Source organism: Euleptes europaea, chromosome 17, assembly GCF_029931775.1.
Source record: "Euleptes europaea isolate rEulEur1 chromosome 17, rEulEur1.hap1, whole genome shotgun sequence".
Lineage (NCBI taxonomy): Eukaryota > Metazoa > Chordata > Lepidosauria > Squamata > Sphaerodactylidae > Euleptes > Euleptes europaea.
In genome coordinates this window covers 13,899,820-13,927,360 of record NC_079328.1, presented here as the reverse complement: position 1 = coordinate 13,927,360, position 27,541 = coordinate 13,899,820, and the positions used below count along the sequence as shown (strand labels likewise).

The window sequence follows — 27,541 nt, the reverse complement described above, 5'->3', positions numbered from 1 at the left end:
TGTATTTACAGTCGAAAGCCTGCAGTTTTTGTGTTGGTTTTTGTTGACTTCAGATCTAAGTGCCGTGCATTGCAGAGTTTGTGTGAGTGCCGATAGTCTGCCTGGAACTGACTGTAGTTTGGTGTTTCACAGTTCTGCTGCCGGAGTAACAGTTGGAGCGTTGCAGTTCATGTGCAGAAAGTCCCGCTGCTTTGAGTTTTCTTTGTGCAGCCAGACTTCATGTGATTTTCTCAGCCACGCCCTCTGCAGGAAGTCAACACAGGTTGACTCTTTCCTTCCTTGATCCCTTAGAAGCTCCTCGATCCATTGATCTTGAGCTGCATATATCTAATGTTTGAGGAATATAAGGACTGAAACAAATCTTGCCACTGACAATGTAGCCTTGGGATCCCTGTCACTTAGTAAAAAAGGCATTATGCTAGACACAGAGGCATTAGATCAGGGGTGGGGAACCTTTTTTCCGCCAAGGGCCATTTGGATATTTGTAACATTATTTGCGGGCCATTCGCCACTTCCGCCCCCAGCCCTCTTGTAGTACAGAGGGAATACGTTTCTCTATGGCCCGGGTGGGAAAAGATTAACACAGTTTCTTGGGCGGTCCTAGCAGCTCTATAGCTAACAACTATGCAAGGGGGGGAAAGGTTCCTTTTCTTGCCAAAACAAACTCACATCTGCCTTGAATAGAGGCTATTCCTGTCTGCGGGAGGGGGCGGATCGCCAGTCTTAAATCCTTCTGAGCTAGAGATCTGCCAGGACCCATGAAGGGCCAGACCAAATGACTTCGCGGGTCTTATACCGCCCCCGGGCCTGACGTTCCCCACCCCTGCATTAGATTTATATGTTAAAAGGGGAGAGATATAATGTGATCGAAGTTCCTCATAAAAGCGGCATTCCAAGAGGGCATGAGCTAATGAATCAATAGAGCCAGAAGAGCAAGGACAGGTCCTGTCTGGGTATGGTATATTCAAAATTCTGCCCTGCATAACCATAGAGGGGTTAGCATTCAGTCTAGCTAAACAGAAGGCTCTAGAAAGACGAGGAGTTTTCAAATAATAAGTACAAGCAGGCAGACCACGTGGTGGTGGTATTCCGAAGAACTGGGATGAACAAACGCAGCGAGCAACACAGGTTGACTCAAAACTGCTCCTGTGTTTGGGGGTGGGGGGAGAATGTCATGCTGAATGCCACTCAAGGGTGTGTTTTTTTGTTGTCATTATGCTCCTAGAATTTAGAAATACTAATTATAGGCTACAGAATAGATTTTATAACATAGAGTCCTCAGTTGGGGCACAGTTAAGAATTTGATCCGCATATCAATATTGAATACAATGCTTAACATTTCTGTGGCTCCTGTCATGTAATTAACTCTTTTAGCGTTACATTAACTGGTCCTCTGTAGCTTCCCAAGGTGATTTTCCTGCTTGTTTTCTGAAAATGTGCCTGTTTATACAGCCATCATTTGGCTGCAAATGGGAATCTTTTTAAGGGTTCAGGGTTGATTTTGAAAGCAGACTGCCAATATCCTTGAAGCATTCACCTTATGGTCATAAAGATGCACGTCTGGTATGTTTTTTTTCCTGTGCACAAAGAGACCATTCCTTAGAGTGTCGTCAGAGGAAGGACTTAAGGACCTGTTTGCTCACAGACTAAGTAGGAGCCTGTGTAGTTTGTAGAACAAGTAGGAGCTGTTCTTAGGTTATTAACAGACATTTGCATCTGAGCAAGCAGTAGTTCGTACCTGCATCCAGTTCTTCCTTCAAAGAGAGACATTGACAAGCTAGGAGAGTACCCGAGGCGGTAAAAGCCTACTGAGAATCAGAGGCCTAAAAAGGAAACAGAAGCAAGTGGGTTATGCATATTTCTTGGGGAGACTGAATAGGTCTCAGGGTGCCCACGCAGAGGAAGCAAAAAAAAAAAAAAAACCCATCAGGCTGAGCTTCTGAGGGCTCAGAGTAGATGGGCACTAGGACAAGCCATCAAGACGCCCTTGATCTCTGGAATCTTTTGAAATTGATGAGGCAGAATGTGTTGGCATGCCAGAGAGGCTTTTAGGTGTATCGGTGCCCTATTTTAAGGCCAGAAGAATTGATGGGGTGATCTTTTTACGGGTTGTTCACTTTGATGCTGCTCAATAGCCCTTTCCCACCCGCCCCTGAATTTGAAGCTGGAGTGTGGTAAAAGCATTCCCTTTTGATGCATGATCGTGAGGTGGAGGAAAGCCATATGCTGGCCTAGCTTTTGCCATTATTGTTATCGCTTAATAGTTCACTTATGCTTCCTCCAAGGAGTTTATGGCAGCCTGCACAGGATTCTATCTGTTGCAACCTCCTAGCAACTTTGGGGAGGCCCAAAGCTGTAGGTTGTACCCACCATGCAGAAACCTTGAGCACTCCTGTCTGTAGCGCCAGTGGATTTATGCCCCAGTGCGGATCATTGATCAAATGCAAATCATGCGCCTAGAGTTATTTCACAATAGGACGTGTCTTGTCATTTTCTGTCTGTTATAATATTTAATTTAGCTGAAGGGTATACTCTTTTCTTTCGTTAACAGCCCTCAAAGGCTACAAAATATTTGTAGAAATCATCGGTGAAGACTGAAGATGTTTCTAGCTTTGTAAAAGAGATGTAAAATTTTCAGAAAGTGCGTTTTTACACTTTTCCCCCTGAAAAAAAATTTTTTGGGGGGGAGGGGAGAGCAACTTGTGCTTCCTTACCACATATATCTTAGGGAGGATATGTCATTAGCTTTTCCCGCCAGTGCTTTCTAAAATTCCTATTTTTTTCATTGGAAAACTGGAAAAATTCTTTAAAAAAACAAAGTACCTGACCAGTCCCCCCCCCTCTAGATTTTTCCATTCCCCCTGAATCTTAACTTGTGATATTGGTAATTAAAACCATTAAATATACATGTTTGTATTGGTTATTTTATTATGTTACAGTAGAGCCATTTAGGAGCTGTATCTTATTTTTACAATCAACAGACTGTCTCCCATACTGTTGCCAAATAGTTCATCTGTGTACTGTCCTAGTTCCTGCAAGTTAACCATTGTCATAGTCATATTTGCAACACTCTGAGTGCTGAAAATACTGGACTGGATCCAGTGAGCTTTTCTACTGATTTAAAAGGAAAGAGCGGCCCTTTAAGACCACTCCAAAAATGCTGTTCTATGGATCGGAGACCCTTCATGTACAAAAGCCATGTGGGACAGGGGCTATAGTTGGGGCAGGAATTGGATGGGACCATGTGAAAATGCTGGAGGAGCCGAATCAACTGTGACCATGTTCTTCATATCCAAACACCGGTCCTGATTCACGAGCTGTCTTTTCTGTTCCTGAAGTTTTTGATTACTTGAAGTTACTCTTCTGCCGAGATGCTGCGGCCCTGCCTCAGGGTATTTCTAAAACGAAACCTTGTCAGGAATGCACCGGGACCTTGATTACAAGCTTGCAACACGCTTACGCTCTGCCAAAATCTTTAATTCCGTGGAGCCTGGCCGAAGACAGGGAGGAGGAGGAAGAGCTTGCTTTACACCTGCTGATGTTCAAGGGCTAGAAGGAAGCTTCAGATCCCGAGAATCTACAAAGGCAGCAGCCTCTGGATGACCAGCCCTAACCCAGTTTGAATTTGAGACGTGATAATCCAGGCCAACTTTATCTCTGCTTTGAATCTGGAATGTGCTCCTGATTCAGCAGGACTTACAAAGTGTACCCTTAGGTGAGAGACACGGCAGCTGACCTTGTGCAAACAAGCTCTTGAGATATTTTTTTAACTCTTCTCTTGACAGAGCTTGTGTAGACTGCTCAGGTCAGTGTTGGTGTGGCTCAAGCAGGAGCCTATGAATAGTGCCTCTGAGACAGAGGAGACATGGCCGAGGCCTCCTTTGTGTATTCACATACCTGCCCCATCTGTATAACTGCAACAGGGAAAGAGAGCCTTTTGTGAGGGTGCTCCCCTCGTCATGTTGCCCAGCATTTTGTTGCTTTACGCAGTTTCCTTCAGCTTGGTTCTTTCCCAGTAATGGAGGAAAGCACCCAAAGGAGTGGAGTAGTAGTAGAAGAAGAGTTGGTTTTTATATGCCGATTTTCTCTACCGAAGAAGAAGAGTTGGTTTTTATATGCCAACTTTCTCTACCACTTAAGGAAGAATCAAACCGGTTTACAATCACCTTCCCTTCCCCTCCCCACAATGGACCCTGTGAGGTAGGTGGGGCTGAGAGAGTGTGACTAGCCCAAGGTCAGCCAGCTGGCTTCATGTGTAGGAGTGGGGAAATAAATCTAGTTCACCAGATTAGCCTCCGCCGCTCATGTGGAGAAGTGGGGAATCAGACCCGGTTCTCCAGATCAGAGGCCACCACTCTTAACCACCACGCTGGCTCTCTATACCCCGCTTACAGTATCCTTCCCCTCCCCACAACAGACACCTTGTGAGGTAGGTGAGGCTGAGAAGCTCTAAGAGAACTGTGACTAGCCCAAGGTCACCCAGCTGGCTTTGTGTGTAGAAGTGGGGAAACCAACCTGGTTCACCGGATTAGAGTCTTCCACTCATATGGAGGAGTGGGGAATAAAACTCAGTTCTCCAGATTAGAGTCCACAGCTCCTAACCACCACACTACACTGGCTCTAGAGAGGGAGAAGACAGGTGGGGAGAGTGAGGATTCAGCTCTCCTCCAATGTGCACTCTTTTTAATAGAGTCAGCACACACTGCTCTTCAAGGCAGGTCAGCAATAATTGTGGCTACCATTGTTACATCCAGTTTGTCCCTCCCTGTTGATCAAATCACTGTCTGCTCGTGATTACTGCTGGCTTTGCAGTGTTTGCAAATATGCATCCTCCTTGAATATGCAGCAGCTGGTCTTTCAGACATGGCCAACTGTGATGCATCCAGGGATGAGACTTGCCCAAAGGTTGCTAGGCAAAGAAACAGAGTAGAGGGGTCTGGTAGACGCAGGGGAATAGGACAGGCCTCTGAGAACATTACAAAAGAAGCCAAGAAAGATTCAGGCCCCTGCTTGCCCTCTTGAAATAATAGAATTATTAAATTGGAAGGGGCCATGCAGGGCATCTAGTCCAGCCCCCTGCTTAATGCAGGATCAGCCTAGAGCATCCCTGACAAGTGTTTGTGCAGCCTCTGCTTAAAGACTGCCAGGGAGGGGGAGCTCACCCCCTCCCTAGGTAGCTGATTCCACTGTCGAACAACTCTTACTGTAAAAAAAATTTCCCCTAATATCCAGCCTGTACCTTTCTACCCACAATTTAAACCCGTGATTTCAAGTCCTATCCTCTGCTGCCAACAGGAACAGCTAAGTGACAGCCCGTCAAATACTTAAAGAGAGCAGTCATGTCCCCCCTCAACCTCCTCTTTACCCTTGTAGGCTAATTGAGCCAAAAGGATTCCTCATGGCACTTTGGGGGAGTCTGCTACTGTCACAGCCTTAGTTGACCTTTGGAACTCTGAGATGGGTTGCTTCAAAGCAGCCTCTTTGGTTCTGTAGAGCTCATTCAGCCCAGAAGAGTACAGGTTAATGAAAAAGGTCATTAGCTGGCTAGAGAGCAAGTGGAAGAAGATTTGAGATGAATCCAACTGAACACATTAAAGCCCATTTTGAAACCTACTTTGTGGTGAAGTGCGTTCACTTTTCCATCACTGATGCATCTGCCCAAGGCTTTCCGGCTGAGTTGTTCCACTGAGTTAAATGTTTCCCTCACAGCCAAAATCTGTAGGAATGCAGTTTCAGTTATTGATGTGGAGAAGTCACCTGGAGGTCGTTGCCCTCCTTTGTCCATATCCTTCATGCCCGTATCCACTATGGCATATTAACCTGAGCCAGAGGTAATTATCAGAGTGGGGCCAGGAGACCGTAAACACTTTCTTAAAGGAGTGGGTCAGTTACCTTGAAAGAGGAAACCCATTTTGGAAAGTAGCCCCTCAAGCTCAAAGAGCTGTGGCAAATATTCCCATTTTGGGCAAAGTGTGCAAGCAGTGGTGGCCGGGGCAACTCCAGATTTCTTTGGATGAAACAGATATTGTAGACCCATTTCAGTTTGGATTCAGGCCTGGTTTTGGAACTGACACACTTTACTAGGAAAGAAACAGGAGTATGACACTGTTTGATTCACTGTGATCTCTGAGTAGTTTTTGATTCTGCCGACCACCATATACTTCTGGATCATTGCATTGGGATGAGTGTACCAGAAAGTGATGCTTGGGAGATAACTATTCAGCTCTGTGCTATTTATATTAAGGTCTCCCTCCACATTCCCTTTGGTCTCCTATGCTTTTCAACATCATGAAACAGTTGGGTGAGAAAATCTAAGGATTTGGAGTAAAGAATGCCCAATAGGTAGATGGTACCCAGCTCGCCTTCTCATCTGAGTAAATCTGATGTGCAGCCTATACTCTGGACAAGAGGCCTACTGTTAGGACAGAATACGGAGAACCAGAGTGGTTTCCAATTGGCGAAGATGTCAGACAAGGATGTATTTTATCTCCCTTTCTGTTCAATATGTATGCAGAACATTTCATAAGGAAAACTAGATTAGATTTAGTTGAAGGTAGAGTGAAAATTGGTGGAAGGAACATTAACAATTTGAGATATGCAGATGACATCACATTGCTGGCATAAAATAACAAAATTTGAAACAACTACTGATGAAAGTTAAAACAGAAAGTGCCAAAGCACGATTACAGCTGAACATCAAGAAGACGAAAGCAATGACTTGTGGAAACAAAAGATTTCTTATTTTATCAGCGGTGCTTTAAATGCTCACTGTGGCCCTCCATGGAAAAGCAAGGTTTGGTCATGATGATCTATGCTCTGGCTGCATCCAGTTCACATACCTGCAGTGCTGGCCCTTAGGAGATTAGCATCTAGTAGATGTTCACCACTCTGCTGGGAGCCTTCCCCCAGCAGTCACTCTATACTTCAATATTTCACGTGCCTAACCGACCCTAACCAAAGAAGAGCCTATATGCTTGCTAGACTAAATGTTCTCCCATCTGCTATGCTACATGGGAGATTTAGTAAATTCCTCTATGCAGATAGGGTTTGTCCATGTGGGGAGGGTGAAACTGAATCAGTCTCCCACATCCTATTCTACTGTCTACTGTATGTCAGAGGTCGGCTCCAATTACTAGACCCAATATTTGTGGACAGAGAATGGTTACCCATAAGTATTAAGGCCACTCTCCTTATGAACGCACAGGATCCACTAATAATTGATGTTGTGGCAAGATTCTTACAGAGGGCAATTAAAGTGTGTGAAAGTTGGTGTAATTCATGAGGCGATCTCAGGGCTCTGAAGTGAGTAAACTACTTATTGCACTTAAAACAGTTTTAGGGTTAAATTTTATGGAGGTGATCATAAATTGTGCTTTATGTTTATGCAGTCGCTGCGGTTTGTGTGAGCCCCGTGGCGCAGAGTGGTAAGCTGCAATACTGAAGTTCAAGCTCTGATCACTACCTGAGTTCAATCCCGATGGGAGTCAGTTTCAGGTAGCCAGCTCAAGGTTGACTCAGCCTTCCATCCTTCCGAGGTCGGTAAAATGAGTACCCAGCATGCTGGGGGTAAAGGGAAGATGACTGGGGAAGGCACTGGAAAACCACCCTGTAAACAAAGTCTGCCTAGTAAATGTCGGGATGTGGCATCACCCCATGGGTCAGGAATGACCTGGTGCTTGCACAGGGGACCTTTACTGTTTGTATTGCTAACGCCAATAAAGGCTTTGTATTCAATACCTGCAGTGTGCTCGGTGTGGGGCTTCCTTGGTAAAGGGCCCAGAAGTTTCAGATAATGCAAAAATGCTGGCTGGCATTCATGATAGAGATCATTCTTTGCCAGTTTTACGCCGGTGGCACCAGCTGTGTATTTACTCATGCTGATCATTGCCTTTGAAGTTGTAAATGGATTGGGGCCAGGGTACCTGAAGCGCCGCTTATTCCAGTGCGCACCTGCCTGTCCGTGAAGAACTTTGCCCGAGGGCCCACTCCATCTGCCTGCACTACTGGAGGTCAAATCAGCCATAACCAGGAAAAGGGCCTTTCCGGTAGTGGCCTCCTCTTTATGGAATCCCCTCGCTATATCTGTTTGCTTGGGACCAGTCTTGTTGAGATTTCTCCATGTAGAGTTAGTGATTTACCCGGGTGTTTTGAGTTGGTATTTTTTTTAGTGTTTTTGTTTGAATTATGTCTTGTTTTGCAGCAATGTGAAATATATTTAAAAAAATAATAAAACTAAGTAAATAATACAGAAAAGTAATAACTTCAGTTAGCAAAGTCGTGTCAAGGAATGATTATTATTTGAATGCTTTGTTGTTGTTGTTTTTTATAGCAAAGGTAGAATCAGGTGATGAGAGCCAGCATGGTGTAGTGGTTAAGAGCGGCGTACTCTAGTCTGGAGAACCAGGTTGGATTCCCCACTCCTCCATGTGAAGTCTGCTGGGTAACCTTGGGCCTATCAGTTATCTCAGAACTCTCTCAGCCCACATTTAGGGGCGGGGGCAGTGGTGAACTACCTCCAAATGTCTTTTGCTTTGAAAACTCTAAAGGGCCACCATAAGTCAGCTGTGACTTGAACGTGCGCGCACGCGCGCGCACACACACACACACACACACACAATCAGGTGGGCATAATTTAACTTGCTAAATTTTCCTTATGTTTAAGCCATGGGTTGACTTTGGGAGACTTCTCAAGCCATGATGTTTCTGTCTTGCTGCTTTTGTGAGGGTTTATCACGTTATGGCGGGTCTGTTCTCAGTGCGGCATTTTGGATTTTAAACTGTGTGTTTAAGGCGGCGGCTGATTCTTTTAAGGTGTTGGTTTAGGTAGCAAATAGAGTATACGTGGTTTGCAGAGCTGCCTGCAACTATGCATCTCATTCTTTTGTGGGAAAAGGTCTTCACCTGGCGCTTGCCGCCTGAAGGCGGCTGTGGATGCACTTGCCTTGATCACAGTTGTGCTGTTTCCCTTACTGTCAGGAGCGCCTGCCAGAATGCAGATACGTGAGAGTGGCGAGTCTTTCTGTGATATTAGGTCCCCGCCCCCATTTAAAATGGATGTTCTAGACTGATTAAGAATGGCCATTGGATCAGCTGGCGAGTCACAGCTTTCCGAAGGCACTTATTTAGGACTCCTTGGGACTGATTTTGTAACTTCTGACAGCAGCCAGGGGCCTCCACTATCAGAAAAGGCACCTGCTTTATTTCCTACCCCAGAAAATGCTGCTCTCGTGTGGGAATGATGGATCTCTCTGTTAACCTGTCAAGTGGTTTTTCCTCACATCTCTTGGTTCCTGGTCGTCAGGGTTGCTTCACAGCTCTTGCTGAAACCAAAAGTGTATTTTACTAATCCATTGTGGGGAATCAAATAAGACCCAGAGTAGGTCATAGCAACAGAAGCACTTCTGGGGGCACAGTCTCATGTCACCAGTTGCTAATGTAAAAAAAAAAAAAAATCAACAGATTTGACAATATGGGAATAGCACATCAGCAAAAAACTGGAGAGAAAAGAAACGGGAATTGTAAAAATCTAGCTTTGTGTCAACATTGCCTGTTTAGTTTGTCTGTTTCACCTGTGTGCAATTGTGGTAAAATTGTCCCCAATACTCTTAGGGAATTCCTTGAAACACCACAGGGCCATTGACCTCATTATGGTTGTGGAATTCCTGGGATATTTAGAAGATCAAAAACAAAGTTTTATCCATGCCCCCCTGCTTCTCTGGGTCAGTCTGTCCTACCTTTTCAGGGGACACATTGTCTGCCACTCAAGAAGCCGGACTGATTTACTGTTGTCGCCTGACCTTGCTTTGTAGTATTAGGATTTTTTTTTTAATGGTTTGGGGGAGGATGGGTTAGGTTGGGGTTAGGTGTCCCTCGACACCTCAGCTCTTGGGCTAGGCAACCCACTGAGCTCTTCATCAGCCGCTTCTTGATTTTTCTGTCCCACATCAGCTTAACAGGCCACACGGCTTCTGTGCAGTGGCATCGAGGAGGTTTGCCTCTCGGTGGAGAGGTATTTCGTCACTGCAGCCTGTTCCGTTAGTTCTAGGTTTGTGGCTGGCGGCTGTTTCCTGTGCTTCAAACCACAAGAAGTGACAAGTGTGTGCCTGCCATAGATATGGAGTCCTGGGGCAGGCTGGGGTGATGTCTGAGGGCAAAGAGCTCAACAGCTCCCTTTTCGCTCTTTCTGCTTTTTTTAAAAAAATAATATTTTTTTATTTTCAACACAACATAAAACAAAACACACAACATACATACTTTTACATAGCTATGACAAGATATTTATCAGCTGAACTTTGGAGCGATTCTCTAACAATCTATACATTCTACTATTCTAGAAAATTATTGCACTTCTTACTTAGGTGGGGAGGTTCTTTGGCAGGTTGCTGTTTTAGTGGTGCCACTCTCTGCCGAGTAGGCAAGAAGCATTTATAAAGAGATGGAGAGGTCATTATTCTTGTACTGTTCTCATGAGCTGCTTCGGGATGTGCTGTCTGTACTTCGCCCTGACTTTTAAAAACTCTTACATCAGAATGGAAGAAGAATTGCATAAAACGACTCACTTAAGCCAACCCGAGAACTGAGTCATTGTCAATGCAGACAAAGGCCTTTCACAGCATGTTAGCTAATCGAATGCACTTGCTAGCCAGGAGGAGGTCTAGATTTCTGGCCTGCCGTAAAACACATGGCTGTGGGTGTCTGCTTGAAACACTGTAAGAGGTTTTTGCTATTGGGTACAGTTTCTTTTTTTCTGCCAAGTTACAGTGAATTTATGGCGACCCTGTAGGGTTTTCAAGGCAAGAGATGTTTAGACGTGGTTTCCCATTGCCTGCCTCTGGGTAGCGACCCTGGGCTTCCTTGGTGGTCTTCCATCCAAATACTAACCAGGGACGACCTTGCTTAGCTTCCGAGATCTGATGAGATAAGGCTGGCCTAGGCTCTCCAGGTCAGGGTAGGGGACAGTTTTAGAAGTTTAAAAATTCCCCTGGCAGATTAGTATCACTACAGTTACTCGTGGCTGCACAAATACCAGTGCACAAAGGAAATTAAAATAATTTCCCCGTGTGCAGTTAATTTAGGCTCTTCGTTTAGGGTTTCTGTGCCCTGTAGCTTCTGTGAGTGAATTGGGTATCCCATATAACAGCTTACCTGAGGTCAAAGAAGGCAGGTATGTTAGCAGAACCTTGCTTTGTAGACAGTTGGAGCAAAGTTGACTGCTTGAATAATGACCACAGAAGATTTGGTTCATTGATAGTCAAATATTGGTAAAGCGTTTAACTCTGTTCGAATAGAAAAGATAATCAACAGTGCTTTGATACTTTAATTACAGAAACCAGTTACTTAATTGTTATTGTGAAACAGTGATGTAAATGTTTAAAAACTACAGTGGACAATGTTAGCCAAGGTTTCTAAAAAAAAATGAATGATCCGCTGAACAGTTGTTCTTTTTGGCCTGAATCCTGGAACACTAGTCAGCCTGCAGTTACAAAAGTAAATTAAACCAGGCACTAAGTAAATTAGCAGCAACTATTTCTTAAAGTCAGCTTTTAATGGCAGCCGAATTCAGTAGGCACCAGGTCAGTCCCTCATACTTGCATATGCTATCAGTTCAAACTGGGGGGGTTGGTGGGAGAAGCCGTGTTCTTCTGCTAGGGAGAGACAGCTTCAGGGTGAAAGGAGCAAGCAGCCCTTTTTCCGCCCTTGCTTACAAATGACGCTGTAATGAAATGCAGAACAGAAGCTGCCACCGCCTATGCAGTGGCATTCTTGGATATTACCTGGGAGTTAGCCAGTGTGCCAGCCCTGTACAGGTAAAAATGCACCTGCTTTTCTGTCCTGCCTACTTGTGCTCAGGCCTATTCCCTAGCACCAGTGCAACAATAAAATGAATAATCTGCTGGAGAAGCATTTCGTGTTACTTGAAAAGTTACAGACTGTAATTCACGCAAGAGACATAAGCCCGATAAAATATTCCCTATGGGGCAAACTTTGCTGCGTGTAAAGTGAGTCTCTGTGTGTGTCATCTGTGAGGCCTCGGTGTGTCAGAGGTGGAGCCAGACAAAAATAGTCGGGGAAGGTAATAGTTAAGAAACAAACTATTTAAATTAGCAGAACTTTTTTTCTGAGTGATCTGAAGCCTTCATGTTGCTTAAACCTATACAGTCAAGATTATGTAATAGACATGTTCATTAAGTGGTACCTGAAAAGCTAACAGTATTTATTTCAGTATGAGATTTCATGGATCAGAGCTCACTGTGTCTGATCCTGGAGATGGGAGCTCTGGACTTTGGTTCTATTTTGCTACCACAGATTAACACAGTCAGCCCTCTGAATTTTCCGTCAAGGCCTTTCAACAGCCTTGCTACATTTGCCCTAGTGGCATAAAAGTGTGGGTTTTTCTTGCCCCTTTCCAGAGAACGTTTATATTTTACAGGGGTTGAAATCCAGGTTTGTCTGAGAATAGTGGTTGTGGATGGCTGTGGTATCCTCGCTGGCTCAAAGCACGAGCACATGGTCTTGTGTTTCGAGGCCAATTGTGTGAAAGAAAGTACACTCCATGATTAATGAACAAGTAACTACAGCATTGTGAACAAAATACATTGAAAAAGTAGGGATAGTCTTGAGTTAAAAGGTTAGCTGCTTCCACATGTCTTGAAGTCAGCAGGTGGACCTGTGGCCATCTTCCAAGGAGTCCCTGCCTTCTGAGATTAGGCGGGCGGCAACCTGGGCGAGGGCCTTCTCTGTGGTGGCACAAAAACACTGGGACTCTTCTCAGAGAGGCTCGCCTGTCCTCTTCTGTTGCCATCTTCTGCCAGCAAGGAAAAACTTCCTTGTCTTGTCTTCCTGCCCAGTTTTAAGTGTTGTTTTTATGTTTGTGTGGGTATGTATTTTAATTGTTTTAATGATGTATTTTTGTTGGTTTTTAAGATGCGCTTTTATTATGTATGTTTCTAATTTGTTAGCTGCCTTGGTGGCCTTTCAGGGAGCAGAAGGTCAGGGTATGGATTTTGTAAAACCAATTTAAAATAACATCCTTTCTCTTCACCAGTGCCAGGCTGTTTTAGGGGGTTACCGCACTTGTATTCCCAGCGATGTATTAAGAGTTTGAAAACGTTATAAAAAAAACTGTTCGCACTTTCTATGTATTCCCAGCGAGGTATTAAGAGTTTGAAAATGTTATAAAAAATGCTGTTCGCACTTTGTTTGGCCCCTTTAGCTGTGAAGATGTCTTCCAACCATTTATAAGCCGTGGTATCCAAAAACCCTTTTAAAGCGGTGTTTTTTACAACATTTTCAAACTCTTAATACATCGCTGGGAATACAAAGTGCGGTAACCCCCATTGTTGTCATCTGAAAACAGTATCCGTCATGAGGGAAGCAAAGTTACCTTGTTACGATAATGCTGAGTCTGGCTTTATTTAATTCTCAAAGTTGTTGGCAGAGCTTTCCAATCCAGAGTGTGAACTGACACTATTCTGCAGCCAGGCTTTTTTAACAGGCCTGGTGGTTGCAAGACCTCGCCTGGTGTTGCACTTTGGCTTGCTCTGCCTCTCGCAGTAGCAACCTTTCTTCCTCCTGCTTGCAAGGGTTTGGTCCTGGCCCAAGAGAGAGAGAGAGAGTGTGAGCGAGCACTCGGCACGCCCACAAACTGCTCCAGATTCCGAGACACCGGTCCAGCTTCCCCTTGGCAGAAAGGCCAGCTCTAGCTCAGCATGGGTGGAAACCTCGATCAGGTTGCTGTAGAGACAAGTAAACAGCATTTCTTCATCACTAGAACACATTTCCTGAAACCAAGACCAACGCCCTGCTGAAAGATGTTGGTCGGGAGATTAGGGTACCCCTTTTTGCCAGAGAGCAAGCACTGTGGAAAGCCTGGTTTTTAGTGGTTGGTGCCTGTGTGACGGAATATTTATTTATTTTTTAGGCCTGTCCTCGCTCAAACCTAACTTCTTTCAAGAACCATATTCAGGACTGGAACTCATACCCTGTGTACACTCTGGAGGAAGTTTCCTTTCTTCTGCTGTGAAATCTTTTTTAGGATATTAGTAGAGTTCTGTCCAGTACTTTCCCCTGCTTCTCTGCCCCCCTCCCCCTTACCTGATATATCCTTAGTGTGTACGGCTGTCCATCTGCGACCCACAAAAATTATAACCTGCCTTTCAGAGAGGGGCTCAAGCTGGCATGCAACAAGTTGCAAATATACCCAGGGCTTGAGAGACACTTGCCAACTGCCGCATCTTATGGTATCTTAGTGCATATATCTTAATTTTTGCCATCTGAGAGGTAGGAAAACCTAAAAATTGCAGGTAGAGGGCAAATTATGTAGTAAACGAAAGCAGTTATTTGGACAGGAATACTGCCATACAGTCACGATTGTTAATGTTATCAGTGTATTTTGATGTCAAATTAAATGTTATAACATTGAAAACACTGAACTGTTTAATAATCTATTAATACAACGCATAGCATATTAATTGCTGAAAAATTAATCCTGGTATACACAGGAATTATCAACATCTAATAGTCAAAATTGTCATCTATTAAAAAATTACTCTGCTCATTTTGAGTAAAACCCTTTTCTTAAAAAATATTTCATTCATTCCAAAAGAGAAAAAAAGAGGTGTTTTTTTCTGCGCTGCCCAAAATTTCCTAATTTTTTTATTGGAAGTATTGAAAAAGTCCTCAGATTATACAATTTGAATGTGAAAAAGCTTAAGATTTCACTCATTCCTAAAGAAGAAAATAGTTTACAAGAAGTTTTCTTCAGTATTCCCCAGTTTTTCCATTGAAATTTTTTTCTGGAGGGGGAATCCTCAGAAAAATAACAAAAGAAGTGTTCCCCTTGGAAAAAATTGGTAGTAGCACTCAAGGGAATGCCTTCTGAAACAAAAGCTCTTCTAAAATCCATTAAGGAGGGGGCTCGGTGGGGATGGGCAAATTCTCTTGGGGTGCACAAGGCCCAAGGCTCATACCTAAGGTTTCTGTACCTTTGAGCTTCCAACTCATAGAGGCAAATAGGAAATCTGTTTGCCTAGCTAGTGAATAGGCGTTCATCGTTACGAATGAATTTCTAGCTATTAAATTCTACACACTGAGCTTTATGATACATTTCTTATGTTAGTATATGTAGGTACACTATGTTATCTGCTGGCAGCATTTGGGGGAAGCGCTGCTGGAGGGGAACCCCAAGATAAGCTGTGTGTCCCCAGCTGGGTTCACATTGCAGAACATTGGTGAGAGAGCCCCATGTGCCCGAGTTTTAGCCATGGGTGATCATGCAGCATGTGCTGGTAGGAGAGTCAGAGGGGTGGTCTGGACTGACCCAAGTGAGCACACACAGCTCTGGGCTAAGCGGGGCATTTCTTTGAAGAAGGAGAGTTGGTTTTTATACCCCATTTTTCTCTACTGAAAGGAGTCTCAAAGCAGCTTACAGTCACCTTCTCTCTCCCACCCCCACAGCAGACACCTTTTGAGGTAGGTGGGACTGAGAGAGTTCTGAGAGAACTGTGACTGGCCCAAGGTCCCCCCAGCAGGCTGCATGTGGAGGTGTGGGGAATCGAACCCAGTTCTCCCAATTAGATCTGCTACTCTTAACTGCTGCACCATTTTGGCTCTCAAGGTGAGGACTACAGGTTGTGAAAGGCAGAACCGGCACCTTCAGTCAGACCTGGAAGCAAACCGCCAGCCAGCGTAGCTGGTTTCACTTGCGGACGAGAGAGAGGGCTGCTTTCACTCCCATCTCATTGCGGCCAGTGGGTCCTGCGACCCCAGGAATCAGTTTCTGGGAGTTGGAAAAGACCAATGAAAGGGAGCGAATGTGTATAAAATTGGGGTCTCTTCTGCTGACAGATCGCTGGATCCAACTCTGAGCATGTTACAGCAGGCCTTGACAAATTTTCTTTGGCTTGAGGAGCCGGCTGAAAACTTTAGGAACCAGACTGCTTTCTCAGCCTTCAGGGTTTTGTATTTTAGTGACCACATTTTTCTAGTTACTGCTACCGCAAAGCCTAATTCTAGCCTCTTCACAGCTTCCTGTGACACAAGCTTTCTCACAAGCATGAATAAATATAGGAATAACACTGGCTGTCATCCCTACAACAAAAATGCTGACCTCTAACCCTAGCCTAACCTTCCCAGTTTCTCATAATTTCATTATTGTTTTAAAAAAACTCAATTTAAGTGAATATTGGAGCCAGGATAGAAGCAGCTGGTTAAGAAATAAATTCGTCCACCACCATGAAAGGGTATAAAGTTAACATATAAACCTACAATGATAAGAATTTCATGCACGTGCATTTTTATGTCCTACAACAAAACATAATTGTGATGTGAAATGAACTTTGTACACGCATTGCCAAGAGACACTACAATAAAATAATTGCTGAAAATACTAGGTGCCGCAATGAAATTCCTGTGTGGCGTGGCGACCTGGAACCTGGGATTTGTCAAGCCCTATGTTCCAGCATTCCTAGCAGTTCAGTAATACAGCTTTTTGCAAGTTTATGCTGATGTTTTGTCAAGCATGCCCATGACACAGAATGGCTTTGCTGAAATGTGGCCATGAGCGAGCATAATGCATGGTGGGGTATATGGCAGTTAAGAATGCCAGTCGCTTTCAAGTGAAAGTTAACCCAGCCTCTATGTCTTCAGTCTGCACGATTGAGCTCCTTGGCCATTTTTCTGAGTTGCAGATAGCTGGAGAGCCAGCATGATGTAGTGGTTAAGAGCAATGGATTCTAATCTGGAGAACCGGGTTTGATTCCCTGCTCCTACACATGAAGCCAGCTGGGTGACATTGGGCTAGTCACAGTTCTTTTAGAGCTCTCTCAGCCTTACCTGCCTCACAAGAAGAGTTGGTTTTTATATGCCGACTTTCTCTGCCACTTAAGGGAGAATCAAATCGGCTTGCAGTCACCTTCCCTTCCCCTCCCCACAACAGACACCTTGTGAGGTAGGTGGGGCTGAGAGAGTGTGACTAGCCCAAGGTCACCCAGCTGGCTTCGTGTGGAGGAGTGGGGAAACAAATCCAGTTCACCAGATTAGCCTCTGCTGCTCATGTGGAGGAGAGGAGAATCAAACTCAGTTCTCCAGATCAGAGTCCACCACTTCCAACCACCACTTTTAACCACTACACCACGCTGGCTGTCAAGGTGTCTGTGGTGGGGGGAGGAAGGGAAGGAGATTGTAAGCTGGTTTGATTCTCCTTTTTAAAAAAGGTTTGATACTCCTTCTGAAAAAGGTAGAGAAAATTGGCATATAAAAACCAACTCTTCTTATGTTTCCCCAAATTTCCCAAATGTTAGAGGCAAGCAAGTTGAGACGCTTGCACCTGAGAACAGGCAGGGCAACCCCTTAGCACAACTCTGGCTTTTAGCTTGAGATCCCCTTTTAGGCTAATAGGGTATGTTATTATCATCCCATCGAAAATCTGTGGAGGGAGGTAAAGGTTCTAGTAGCTACACATCAGCCTCGAAATCTTACTGACTTGGAGAGGATCTGCAAAGAGGAGTGGGACAAATACCTCCTGAGATGTGTGCAAACCTGGTGGCCAACTACAAGAAACGTCTGACCTCTGTAATTGCCAACAAGGGTTTTTCCACCAAGTACTAAGTCATCTTTTGCAAAGGGATCAAATACTTATTTCACTCATTATAATGCACATCAATCTCTGACTTTTGTCTTCTGGGTTTCTGGGGTTTTTCCTGTTGTTATTCTGTCTCTCACAGCTACAATAGACCTACCATTAAAATTATGGACTGGACATTTCTTTGTCAGAGGGCAAACGGGCAAATTCAGCAGGGGATCAAATACTTTTTCCCCTCACTGTACCAAACACAAACTGCAGGATAAACATAATCTGTAAACAAATTAACAATTTGAAATTTTCCTTAGCAAATACTAAAAATTAAATCCTACCCAGAAACTTTAAATCTCTACCACTCTTTATATTAAAATGCCCTCTTCACTTTTTCTAAAATTACAAATCTGGGTACAAAATCAAGCAACCAACCGTGTCATTTGATTATTCTTATCTGAGAGAAGATATTCAGGTCTAATTTTATTGGATCTCCCCGGGGAACCTTTCCAGCAATGGCCCAATAGTTTCACTAAGGAAAACTTAGTGCTCAGTCGAATCAATTTTTCTTTGTTGGCATGCACATAATCTCTGTTCATATGGTATTTTCTTATATTTTCCCTCCAATACAGCAGAAGGTATTTCTTCTGGCTAACGTAAACGCCCTTCTGGCCCTATTGGATTCCAGAAAATGTAAATAGGCTGCCGGGGCTGCTATATATCTTACATTTTCAGATGAAATAAAGCCTGAAGCAGCCACGATGTCCAATTGTCCCTCTATACCAGTTACCCTCTGCTTAATGTCTGCTCTTGCATGCTCCGCTCCTAGGTCCAGAAGAGGTTTTTTTAAAAAATATTTTTTTTATTTTCTTGATTTAAAATGTTAACATGTAATACACTTATCCAATGTTAAAAAATCCCAATAATACTAAAAAGTCAAATAATATTGCTAAATTAACCACAAATTGACTTCCCCCTCTCCCTCTTCCATCTAAAAATAAATTGTATAAACTTTTGCAAACGGAACTAATCCCAATACTATTTTAATTAATATAGTCTTATCCTATCTAACATTATTAAATCACTACCTAATATAAAATTAATAAAAAGTGTAGATAAGGGATTAGATTAAAAATATCCTTTAAATGGTCCCATTAAGAATTAAATTTTTCCAAAAACATTAAACACATAGTTTAACAATTGACAAAACAATAAAAGATAAAAAAGGAACCATTATTGAAGATATTTATATGTAATCAATGGTATATTAACTTCCCCTACACCTCCCTCCATTTCCATTAAAAATTAATTATTCTGTAAGTCCTTCATTTCTCCCTAAACTCATTTAAAACATATTATGATTGTAGTAAATTAACATATATGATTCTATTTCCATTAAAGCCAATCCTTTTAACCAATTCCTTTTAATCCTTTCCACAAGAGAATCTGAACTCTTTTAAATTAGTCCCTTAGCTCAGAATTTCCAACATTTCCTTCTTTTCTCCATTAATAGTAAGCATCGAAGAACACCCTTGGAGGTTGTTGGTATAGTCTCTTCCACAGATAGATGACCCTTCATTGTATATCCACGTTGCAGTATCTTCCATCCCAAATTCAAAGAGAAGGATCTTGATAGCTCCAATTTCTCTACTCATTAAGTCCTCCAAGCAGGTATTGAAAAGGTCGTCCGGCAGATTGAAGAAACAGAGGTCTAAGTCACTCACTTCCAGATCCATTGTTGCCAGCTGGGTTATTGCAATTTGTTTGTTGTCAATCTCCATTTCCTCTGCAAAATTCTTCTGTTCTTCATCTTTCTTGTCAGCTAGAGGGACATCTTTAAGGCCTTCTGTTGTCTTATTCATTTTTTGAATAATTGACGGTAAAAATGTTCAGCATGGCGGTCATTTGTTCTATCTGTTTTGACATCTGCTCTTGTTTTGACAGCTGTTCATGTTGTTTTGCAGTTGTCTCACTTTGTATAGCAAACATATGTTGGATTTTCTTTTCCATATTTACTTCATGCAAAAAACTTTAAATTTAAACAGTTTTGACAGGTCTTGAAAAATGTTGTTTCCAGAATGTGGGTAGTTTAAAATCTTATGCTGAGCAAAATCGCTTAAATATTTAAGCACAAATCCTCCAAATCAGCTTAAAAAAAGGCTTATAAAATTTGAAGTACCATCGAGTTTTCTAGACACTCTAGGTTGGCAAGCAGGCAGGAAGTAGGAAGTCAATCAATCAAAACTATAGAGCCGCGGACCTTCTGTCGTCCCCTTTCAGTAGTTTTTAGAGTCGAACCTTTTAGTTGATACACCGAGGGGAATCACTTCCGGTCCTGCGGACCTCAATCCTTCCCGTCTCCCTGGTATGTCTTGGAATATAATAGTGCTAGTAGAGGTCTTCCGGTACTTCAAAATGAACCTTGAAACATGGCTGGAGGACCTTCCCGACCCGGAAAAGGCAGCGTGACCAAGGGGTAGGAGGGTTTTATTTCTCCTTTCCCCTCAAACGTCACGGAAGCTGATTGGTAATTGCCCTGTCCTTCAAAGAATTCAGTTGTTTAGTCTACCCATAGATCTACTTGATAAGGTCCTTTCTGTTTTATCTGATATTTTATCCAAATAAGAAAGTTCTTGTACGATGGGGGGGGAGGGAGAACGCGGAGTTCCCAGTTAATTCTATCAATCGGTTCAGCTTTCCTTTCCCGGTAAGATCAAAAGAATTCTTGTTACTCAGATTTCAGAGGGTGAGGTTTTTCTTCTTTAAACAGTTCATAAGTTGGTTATAGGTAATGGAGGTCCGAGCCTAATGCCAAAGAAACGCTTGCGGCGATGTTTTCTCCCCTCGATGCCAGCAGGGACAAACATCCACACCTCCGGGGGACTAAAAAAAGCTCCCTAGGAGAGTGTGGGAGTCACACTGCTTTCTTCGGGCTGCAGAGGAATTCCTGCGCCCCGGTCCACTATTTAGAACCGGGTTGGTGTGCTAAAAGCACTCCAAATCAAAGCGTTTCTTGGATTCCCTTGGGAGCGTTCTCAAGGGACGTGTGCTGGGACCAGCTCAGTTACCGGAAGTCCAGAAGAGTTTGAGGGGAAAGACCCGGTTTTTGAAGGGAGCTTAAAAACCACCCTAAGCCTACTAGATTGAAAGTTATCTTGTAAGATTAGAGGGAATAAACCTTGAGGAGGGGTGTGTTATATTGTGAAGAGGGGCTGGCGCGTCCGTGCCAGTTTGGAAGCCTTTTATGCACCTGGAGTGAATCACACTTCATTTCATAGGCGTTGCTTGCCAGGCCAATCTCTCACATTCATTCCCTTGTGACTCATAGGGAACGGGTGGGTCATTTTTAAATATTTGCAAGGCCAAGGCTACCGTACTCTCAAGGGAACTTGTATGATTTTGGTGGATCCTACAACGCTGCCACCTAGCCTAAGGACTTTGCACAACTAAGAACGTAGATTAAAATGTTTCAGTTCAGTGACCTGGGGGTCACTTCCTTGGCATGGTCATGATGGCTGGCTCCTGAAAGGGTGAGCGTTCATTGGAGCAGAATTATTAAGTGTCACATTTAGGGCAGTTTTTGGGTTTCCCAGAACAAGTTCCAGTTATGAATCACAGATTCGCCACATGAGTATGTATACAATTTCTACATCAAGAGCAAAGTTAAAGTGCGAGCACAAACGCCGGCATGGAAGGGACTGGTCAGTTATTACTCTAGGTGGCTGGTGTGGGAGCCTTAATACCTTTGGACTGTGATATGAAATCCTCAGCGGAGCCAGTATCTCCGTTGCTTGCTTTCAATGCGTGGAGTACTCAGCCATTCGATATAAAGAGAGACATATGAAGCTGCCTTCTACTGAACCAGACCCTTGGTCCATCAAAGTCAGTATTGTCTACTGGCAGCGGCTCTCCAGGGTCTCAGATCGGCAGCGGCTCTCCAGGGTCTCAGGCTGAGGTCTTTCACATCACCTACTTGCCTGGTCCCTTTAACTGGAGATGCCGGGGATTGAACCTGGGATCTTCTGCATGCCAAGCAGATGCTCTGCCACTGAGCCACAGCCCCTCCCTACGTGTATAGCTGGTGCAGCCCTCCCTAAATTTGAGATGGGTACCTCTAACCCCCCCCAAGACCTAAACAATTTCTGCTGGCATAGTCTGCTGCTCCATAAAGTAGTCTTGGGTGGCTGTACAAATCTTGTCCGCCTTTGGCTGTCCCCTGGGGCAAAGGGAACAGCAGCCCATTCTTTATGTCACCCATCCTTTATGCCAAGCTCCAAATTGCCATTTGGACACTAGATTTGCCCCCGGCTGTCCCACTGTCCTGGCGTTGTCCTTCCACTGGACCATCAGCAGGTGCAGGGAGGCTAGACCGGGGGCGGGGGTGCAGAGTGGTGGGGAGGGGAGGAAATGATGAGCTGAAGAATTTCTGCTGGGAGAGAGGGAAAAGCTGATCTTAGGGGGGAAGCAGGGCCTAGTTGGGCCCGGTGGGAGGAAGAGGAAGATTTTCCCTCCCGCTCAAGTCCACCTCGTTTTTTCTTTCATTTTTCCTCCATTTGGGAGCCCATAAAATTGGACTCCCTTACCCAATCTTTACCAAACTTGGGGGTTCTTGTAATGAGAATCACAAGCAGCTATGCTGCAAATTTGGTGTCCTAACCTTAAAAAACTACACACATACCCTGCCGGAGCCCTGGAAAGATTCCCCATAGGCTATAATGGAGCTGAATTTTTTCAGATTCCTGAGAAAAATCCGGGGGGGGGGGGGACCTGCCAATTTGAGTATTTGGGAAAATTTGGGAGTCCTGAAAATTTTCTGGTACAATGTACCCAAATCGGAATTTTCCCGATTGTTTGTTTTGCGCACCCCTGGTGTCATTCAGGGCCTTTCCTTCATGTTGGTCTCTATGGTTTAGCTCATTCATCTGCCCTAGGGAGATTTCTAGCTCTCAAAACACTCTTTGTAGTTGCCATCATAAATGCTTTTATATTAAATTGATGAACCCTCAGGGTCCTAGCCTTTTGCTGGCTTCTGTTTGGACTGCAGGCTGGTCTGAACTATTCTAGTTCGAAAGCACCTTTTGGGTCTCGATTCCTGCATCAGATCTCATGAACATGAGTGTAGCATTGGGAGGTGCTGATTTTGCTGTTTTGTCAAGGTGAAGATCAGTAGCAGCCGCTTTCTGTTAAACCCCCCCACCCCTTTCTCTTTCCACTCTTGAATTTTTCTTGTGTCACTGATTTGCGTCTCCTTTCTCCCCAATCACAGAATCTGAAGCGGGTGATGGCAGATGAGGTAAGGATGATTCTTAATTTATTTTCTCACATATTCTCTGTCCTTGTCTTTCTTCACAATGAGTTCTCTATGCTGTCTCCTCTTTACCTGTATTGCTTGCTTCTGATTTGAACCACTCCTTCCAGCTTGCCATGGACATATATTGCCTTGTACTGAAGTATTTCTGGGGTGCAGGGGAGGGTTCCAGTTGCATCTCTATGCTGGGGCATGTGGCCGCGTCTGCTTTCCTCCTTTGTGCCACCATTGGCTAAACTGGCAGTCTGCCTGTCACCTTTCTGCAAAGGCTGATCTCTGTATGGTCACGTTTCTTCCTTGCTGCCGACCTGGGCCTTCTCTGGACCGAAAATTCTTGGTCTCTGTGATTCCTTGGGAAGCTGGGCTATTTATTTTCTGTTCATGGCTCTTCAAGGAAAGGAAAAGTGGCATCTGCCTGGCATTTAGCCCTCCCTGTGAGAAAGATGTCACAAGCCACAGGGGTCAGAATAGCCATTACCTGATGCTTGCAGACTCTGCATGGGCCACCTCTTTGCCTGTGGATTCCCCAAGCTTTTATAAGCTGCTCACGAGCCCAGTTCATTTTAATAGACATTCGTCACGCTTCTTCTTCACCCCCTGTGCATTTCTTTTTTGTGTGTGTGTGTGTAAAGTTTTAATTATTTATCAAGGGATACAAAAAGGAAAAATGGGGAGGGGATAGGAAAAATCTGTCTGATATAAACAAGCACGGTTTTGGTCTCATAAATTCAAAAGCATTCTACATGTTCAACCTTTAATATCAAGCATTTTCATTAAGTTAGTATGGTTAGATTTATCTAAATATATATTCTAGTGTCTTATGATTTATTTATCTATTTATCCGCTAACATATTGATAGAATGATTGCCATTTCCCATTAAACTGTTCTATTGACTCATTTGTGGTAGGATTCATCATAAAAGTCATTTTGGCCATATTTGCATAGTCGATCATTTTATCTCTCCATTCTTCTATATCATTCTTTGCCTGTGGATTCCCCAAGCTTTTATTAGCTGCTTACAAGCCCAGTCCGTTTTCATAGACATTTGTCACCCTTCTTCTTCACCCCCTGTGCATTTCCATTGTGGCTGAACTTTGACCGTTGTGCACAACAGGGAGTCATTCACAGAACTGGGTATAGTGATATGAATGGAAGTTGAGTGTTGTTTTTTAAATTCCCTTTTTCTTAATCAGCTGGAGAGATTGACCAGCATGAGGATAAAGAAGGAGAAAGAAAAGCCCAGCGTGGCTCATAGGAATTCCTCTTCTGCCTACTCGGATGTTTCCGGCTCAGGTCAGATGCTGCAGGAAATCTCGGACGAGGATGTGCTGATGCTCTTTGAACAGATGCTGGTAAGTTTCAGCTCCTGATTATGTATTGGGGGGCAGACAGTGGAGGTACGGAGTCAATACTCACCTTTCCGAGCTGCATGAGGGCTCGTCATGATGTATATATGAAACACAGAGACCTCTGGGACATGGAGTTGGGCCACGAAACAGTGGGAACTGGAAGGACCCAAGCAGCACTTCCCAGCTGCCCCCCTTAGAGGGGGAAGGAGGTTTTCCAGCACAGAGCCCAAAATGTTGCTATCTTCGGTTGAGAACCATGTCCCCTTACCCTGTAGTTTGTCTACTGGCAATATCCTGTTTGGTTCAATGGGCCTCAAGGATGCCAGAATTCTTTCCTCAGTTGAATTGAGGTTTGACTTGTTCCCCCCCCCCCAACAAACAAAAAATCCTAAATGCAGAGTCCATTTGGAGAAGAGAGAGAGAAAGAGAGTGAATCAGATAGAGAAATCGGCATATTCCCTTCTTAAGATTTTGACTTGTGTGACCTTTGTCCAAGGGATGAGACTCTTTGGTTAAGAGGGTGTTTTCTCTGAATTTCATCTGTAGCTGGATATGAATCTAAATGAAGAGAAACAGCAACCTCTAAGGGAGAAGGACATCGGCATCAAGAGAGAGATGGTCTCCCAGTACCTGCATACTTCCAAAGCTGTGAGTTTTTGTGTTCTGAAAACTGAGGCTAGCTGGCTTCCTCTAGGGAGCACCTCTAGTCCCCTTGCTGCAACATTTAAATAGTTAATGGCAGATTTAGAAGGCTCAGATTTCAAAAACCGCTGTTCAAAAGGTGGATTCTCAAAGGATGGGAGAAGTAAAAAAATAAAGTTTGCTTTGGTGTGTGCCTAGAGTTGGCCATGCCGTTTCTTAATGTGGCTTTCAGATATTTCTGCTGGCCTCCTTTCTCCTCAGTGGCGACCCAGAGCTGTTTACATCATTCTCCTTTTCTCCATTTTATCCTCTCAGCAGCCCTGTGTGTGTGATCAGAAAAGTCCTGTCCTCTCACTCTCGTTCAGCATGCTATACAACCTTAGGTAAAAGATAAAGGTCCCCTGTGCAAGCACCGGGTCATTCCTGACCCATGGGGTGATGTCACATCCCGACGTTTATTAGGCAGACTTTGTTTACGGGGTGGTTTGCCAGTGCCTTCCCCAGTCATCTGCCCTTTATCCCCAGCAACCTTATGAGAAGTTAATAAAGAAGTGGAGTTGTGTAAAAGTGTAAAGTGAGGCAGAGTATTAAAAACACAGCTTCCCAGGTCATAAAGTGAATAAGTGATATCAGAGCACGACAGTGTCCAGACTATGTCCATATTTATTTGTTTGTTTTTTAGAATCCACCTTCCTTTGTGCTCAAAACAGCTCACATCATCATAAAACGATGCAATCTAATAAAAATTCTGCCATTTATAATAAAGCATCAATGGTCACTTCCAGGCTAGACTACTGTAATTCACTGGGCATAGGGCTACCTTGGAGACTGCGCTGGAAACTACAGCTGGTCCAGAATGCGGTGGCGCGGCTCCTTATGGGGACCCCATGGAAGAGCGCGTATTCAATCTGTTCTCCGCCAGCTGCACTAGTTCCAGATTGAGTACCGGATTAGGTTTAAGGTTTTGGTACTGACCTTTAAAGCCCTAAACAGTCTGGGACCATCGTATCTGTGGGACTGCCTCCCCCAAAAAGAGCACTGCACTCATCTGGAACCAACTTACTGGTGATCCCTAGCCCAAGACATATCCGTCTGTCCTCAACCAGAGCCAGGGCTTTTTTGGCCATTGCCCCAGCCTGGTGGAACTCCCTGTTGAGTGAGACCTGGGTCCTGCGGGACTTCAGTTCTGCAGGGCCTGCAAGATGGAGGTGTTCTGTTGGGCCTATGGTAGAGGGCAACGACAGTTGTACATCAGTTGGCCTCCCTTGCTGGACCCCTCCAGGGCTGTTACCCGCTGCTGGCTATGCTGTGTCCCCTGTTATTATGATCACTGCTGCTGCTTGCTCACCCTTATTAAGGGGGATAATTACTAGGACTCCAACTTTTAAATACGTTAGATAAATTATTAGTCCAAGTTTTATAGTTTTATATTGGCTTCATCTGTCATATGTTTTTTATGGTATTATGTATTGTTAGCCGCTCTGAGCTTGTTTTTTGTTGGGAAAGAGCAGGATGAAAGTCGAATAATCAAAGTCAACAACAGTACTGGGGGTGGGGGGAAGTAAGTTCAGAAGCACCTGCTGTAAACATAATGTCACTCCCTTTGTACTTTAAGATCACAATTAAAAATTGTGTGGTGTAGTGGTTAAGAGGTGGTTTGGAGCAGTGGTTTGGAGTGGTGGTGTCTGATCTGGAGAACCGGGTTTGATTCCCCACTCCTCCACATGAGCGGCAGAGGCTAATCTGGTGAACTGGATTTGTTTCCCCACGCCTACACATGAAGCCAGCTGGGTGACCTTAGGCAAGTCACATTCTCTCAGCCTCATCCACCTCACAGGGTGTCTGTTGTGGGGAGGGGAAGGTGATTGAAAGCCGGTTTGAATCTCCCTTAAGTGGTAGAGAAAGTCAGCATATAAAAACCAACTCTTTTTCTTCAAACTCTTATAGATTTTTAGAAAACAAAGTAGAAAAATTACGTGCCTAAATTTTTATGGGGAGCTGATTTCATAAGGCAGGTGCAACCACTGAAAAGGCCCTGTTTCTCACAGTCACAGATTTGTCTTGGGCGTAGGAGTGGCTGCCCATAAAGGCCTTGAACTGATCTTAGGAGAAACAGTCTTGGAAAGAGGTGATCCTTACCTGTTGGGTCCTGGACCATTGATGTCTTTAAAGGTTAATGCCAGCTCACTGAATTGAAAAGAACAAAGAACACCTAAAAACATGGTTTGGGGATTTGTGAGGCTGTGGCATTTATTTGTGCATTTATTTGAACACCTTTAACTCACTTTTCTTCATACAATGTGGACCCAAAGCAGCTTAAAAAGGTAAAGATAGTCCCCTGTTCAAGCACCGGGTCATTCCTGACCCATGGGGTGACGTCACATCTCGATATTTACTAAGCAGACTTTGCTTATGGGGTGGTTTGCCATTGCCTTTCCCAGTTGTCTACACTTTACCCCCAGCAAGCTGGGTACTCATTTTACCAACCTCGGAAGGAGGGAAGGCTGAGTCAACCCTGAAACCAACCTCCGTCGGGATCGAACTCAGGTCGTGAGCAGAGCTTTTGACTGCAGTACTGCAGCTTACCACTCTGCGCCACAGGGCTCCTTACCATGTACAAAATACACAAGAGTCGATTTCATAGGTATGCAAAATCAGCATCGTCTGCT

The 27,541-nt window shown here is 44.1% G+C and overlaps 1 protein-coding gene across 1 annotated transcript in view; it reads left to right on the top strand.

Annotated features, from left to right (window-relative positions):
* DIAPH1 (diaphanous related formin 1) overlaps window positions 1-27,541 on the top strand; it is a 112,846-nt gene that overhangs the window by 5,909 nt on the left and 79,396 nt on the right. The window contains exons 2-4 of the mRNA XM_056862298.1: window positions 22,839-22,865; window positions 24,075-24,233; window positions 24,777-24,878. Of these exons, the coding sequence (XP_056718276.1) occupies window positions 22,839-22,865; window positions 24,075-24,233; window positions 24,777-24,878 (288 nt within the window). The remainder of the gene's footprint in view (window positions 1-22,838; window positions 22,866-24,074; window positions 24,234-24,776; window positions 24,879-27,541) is intronic.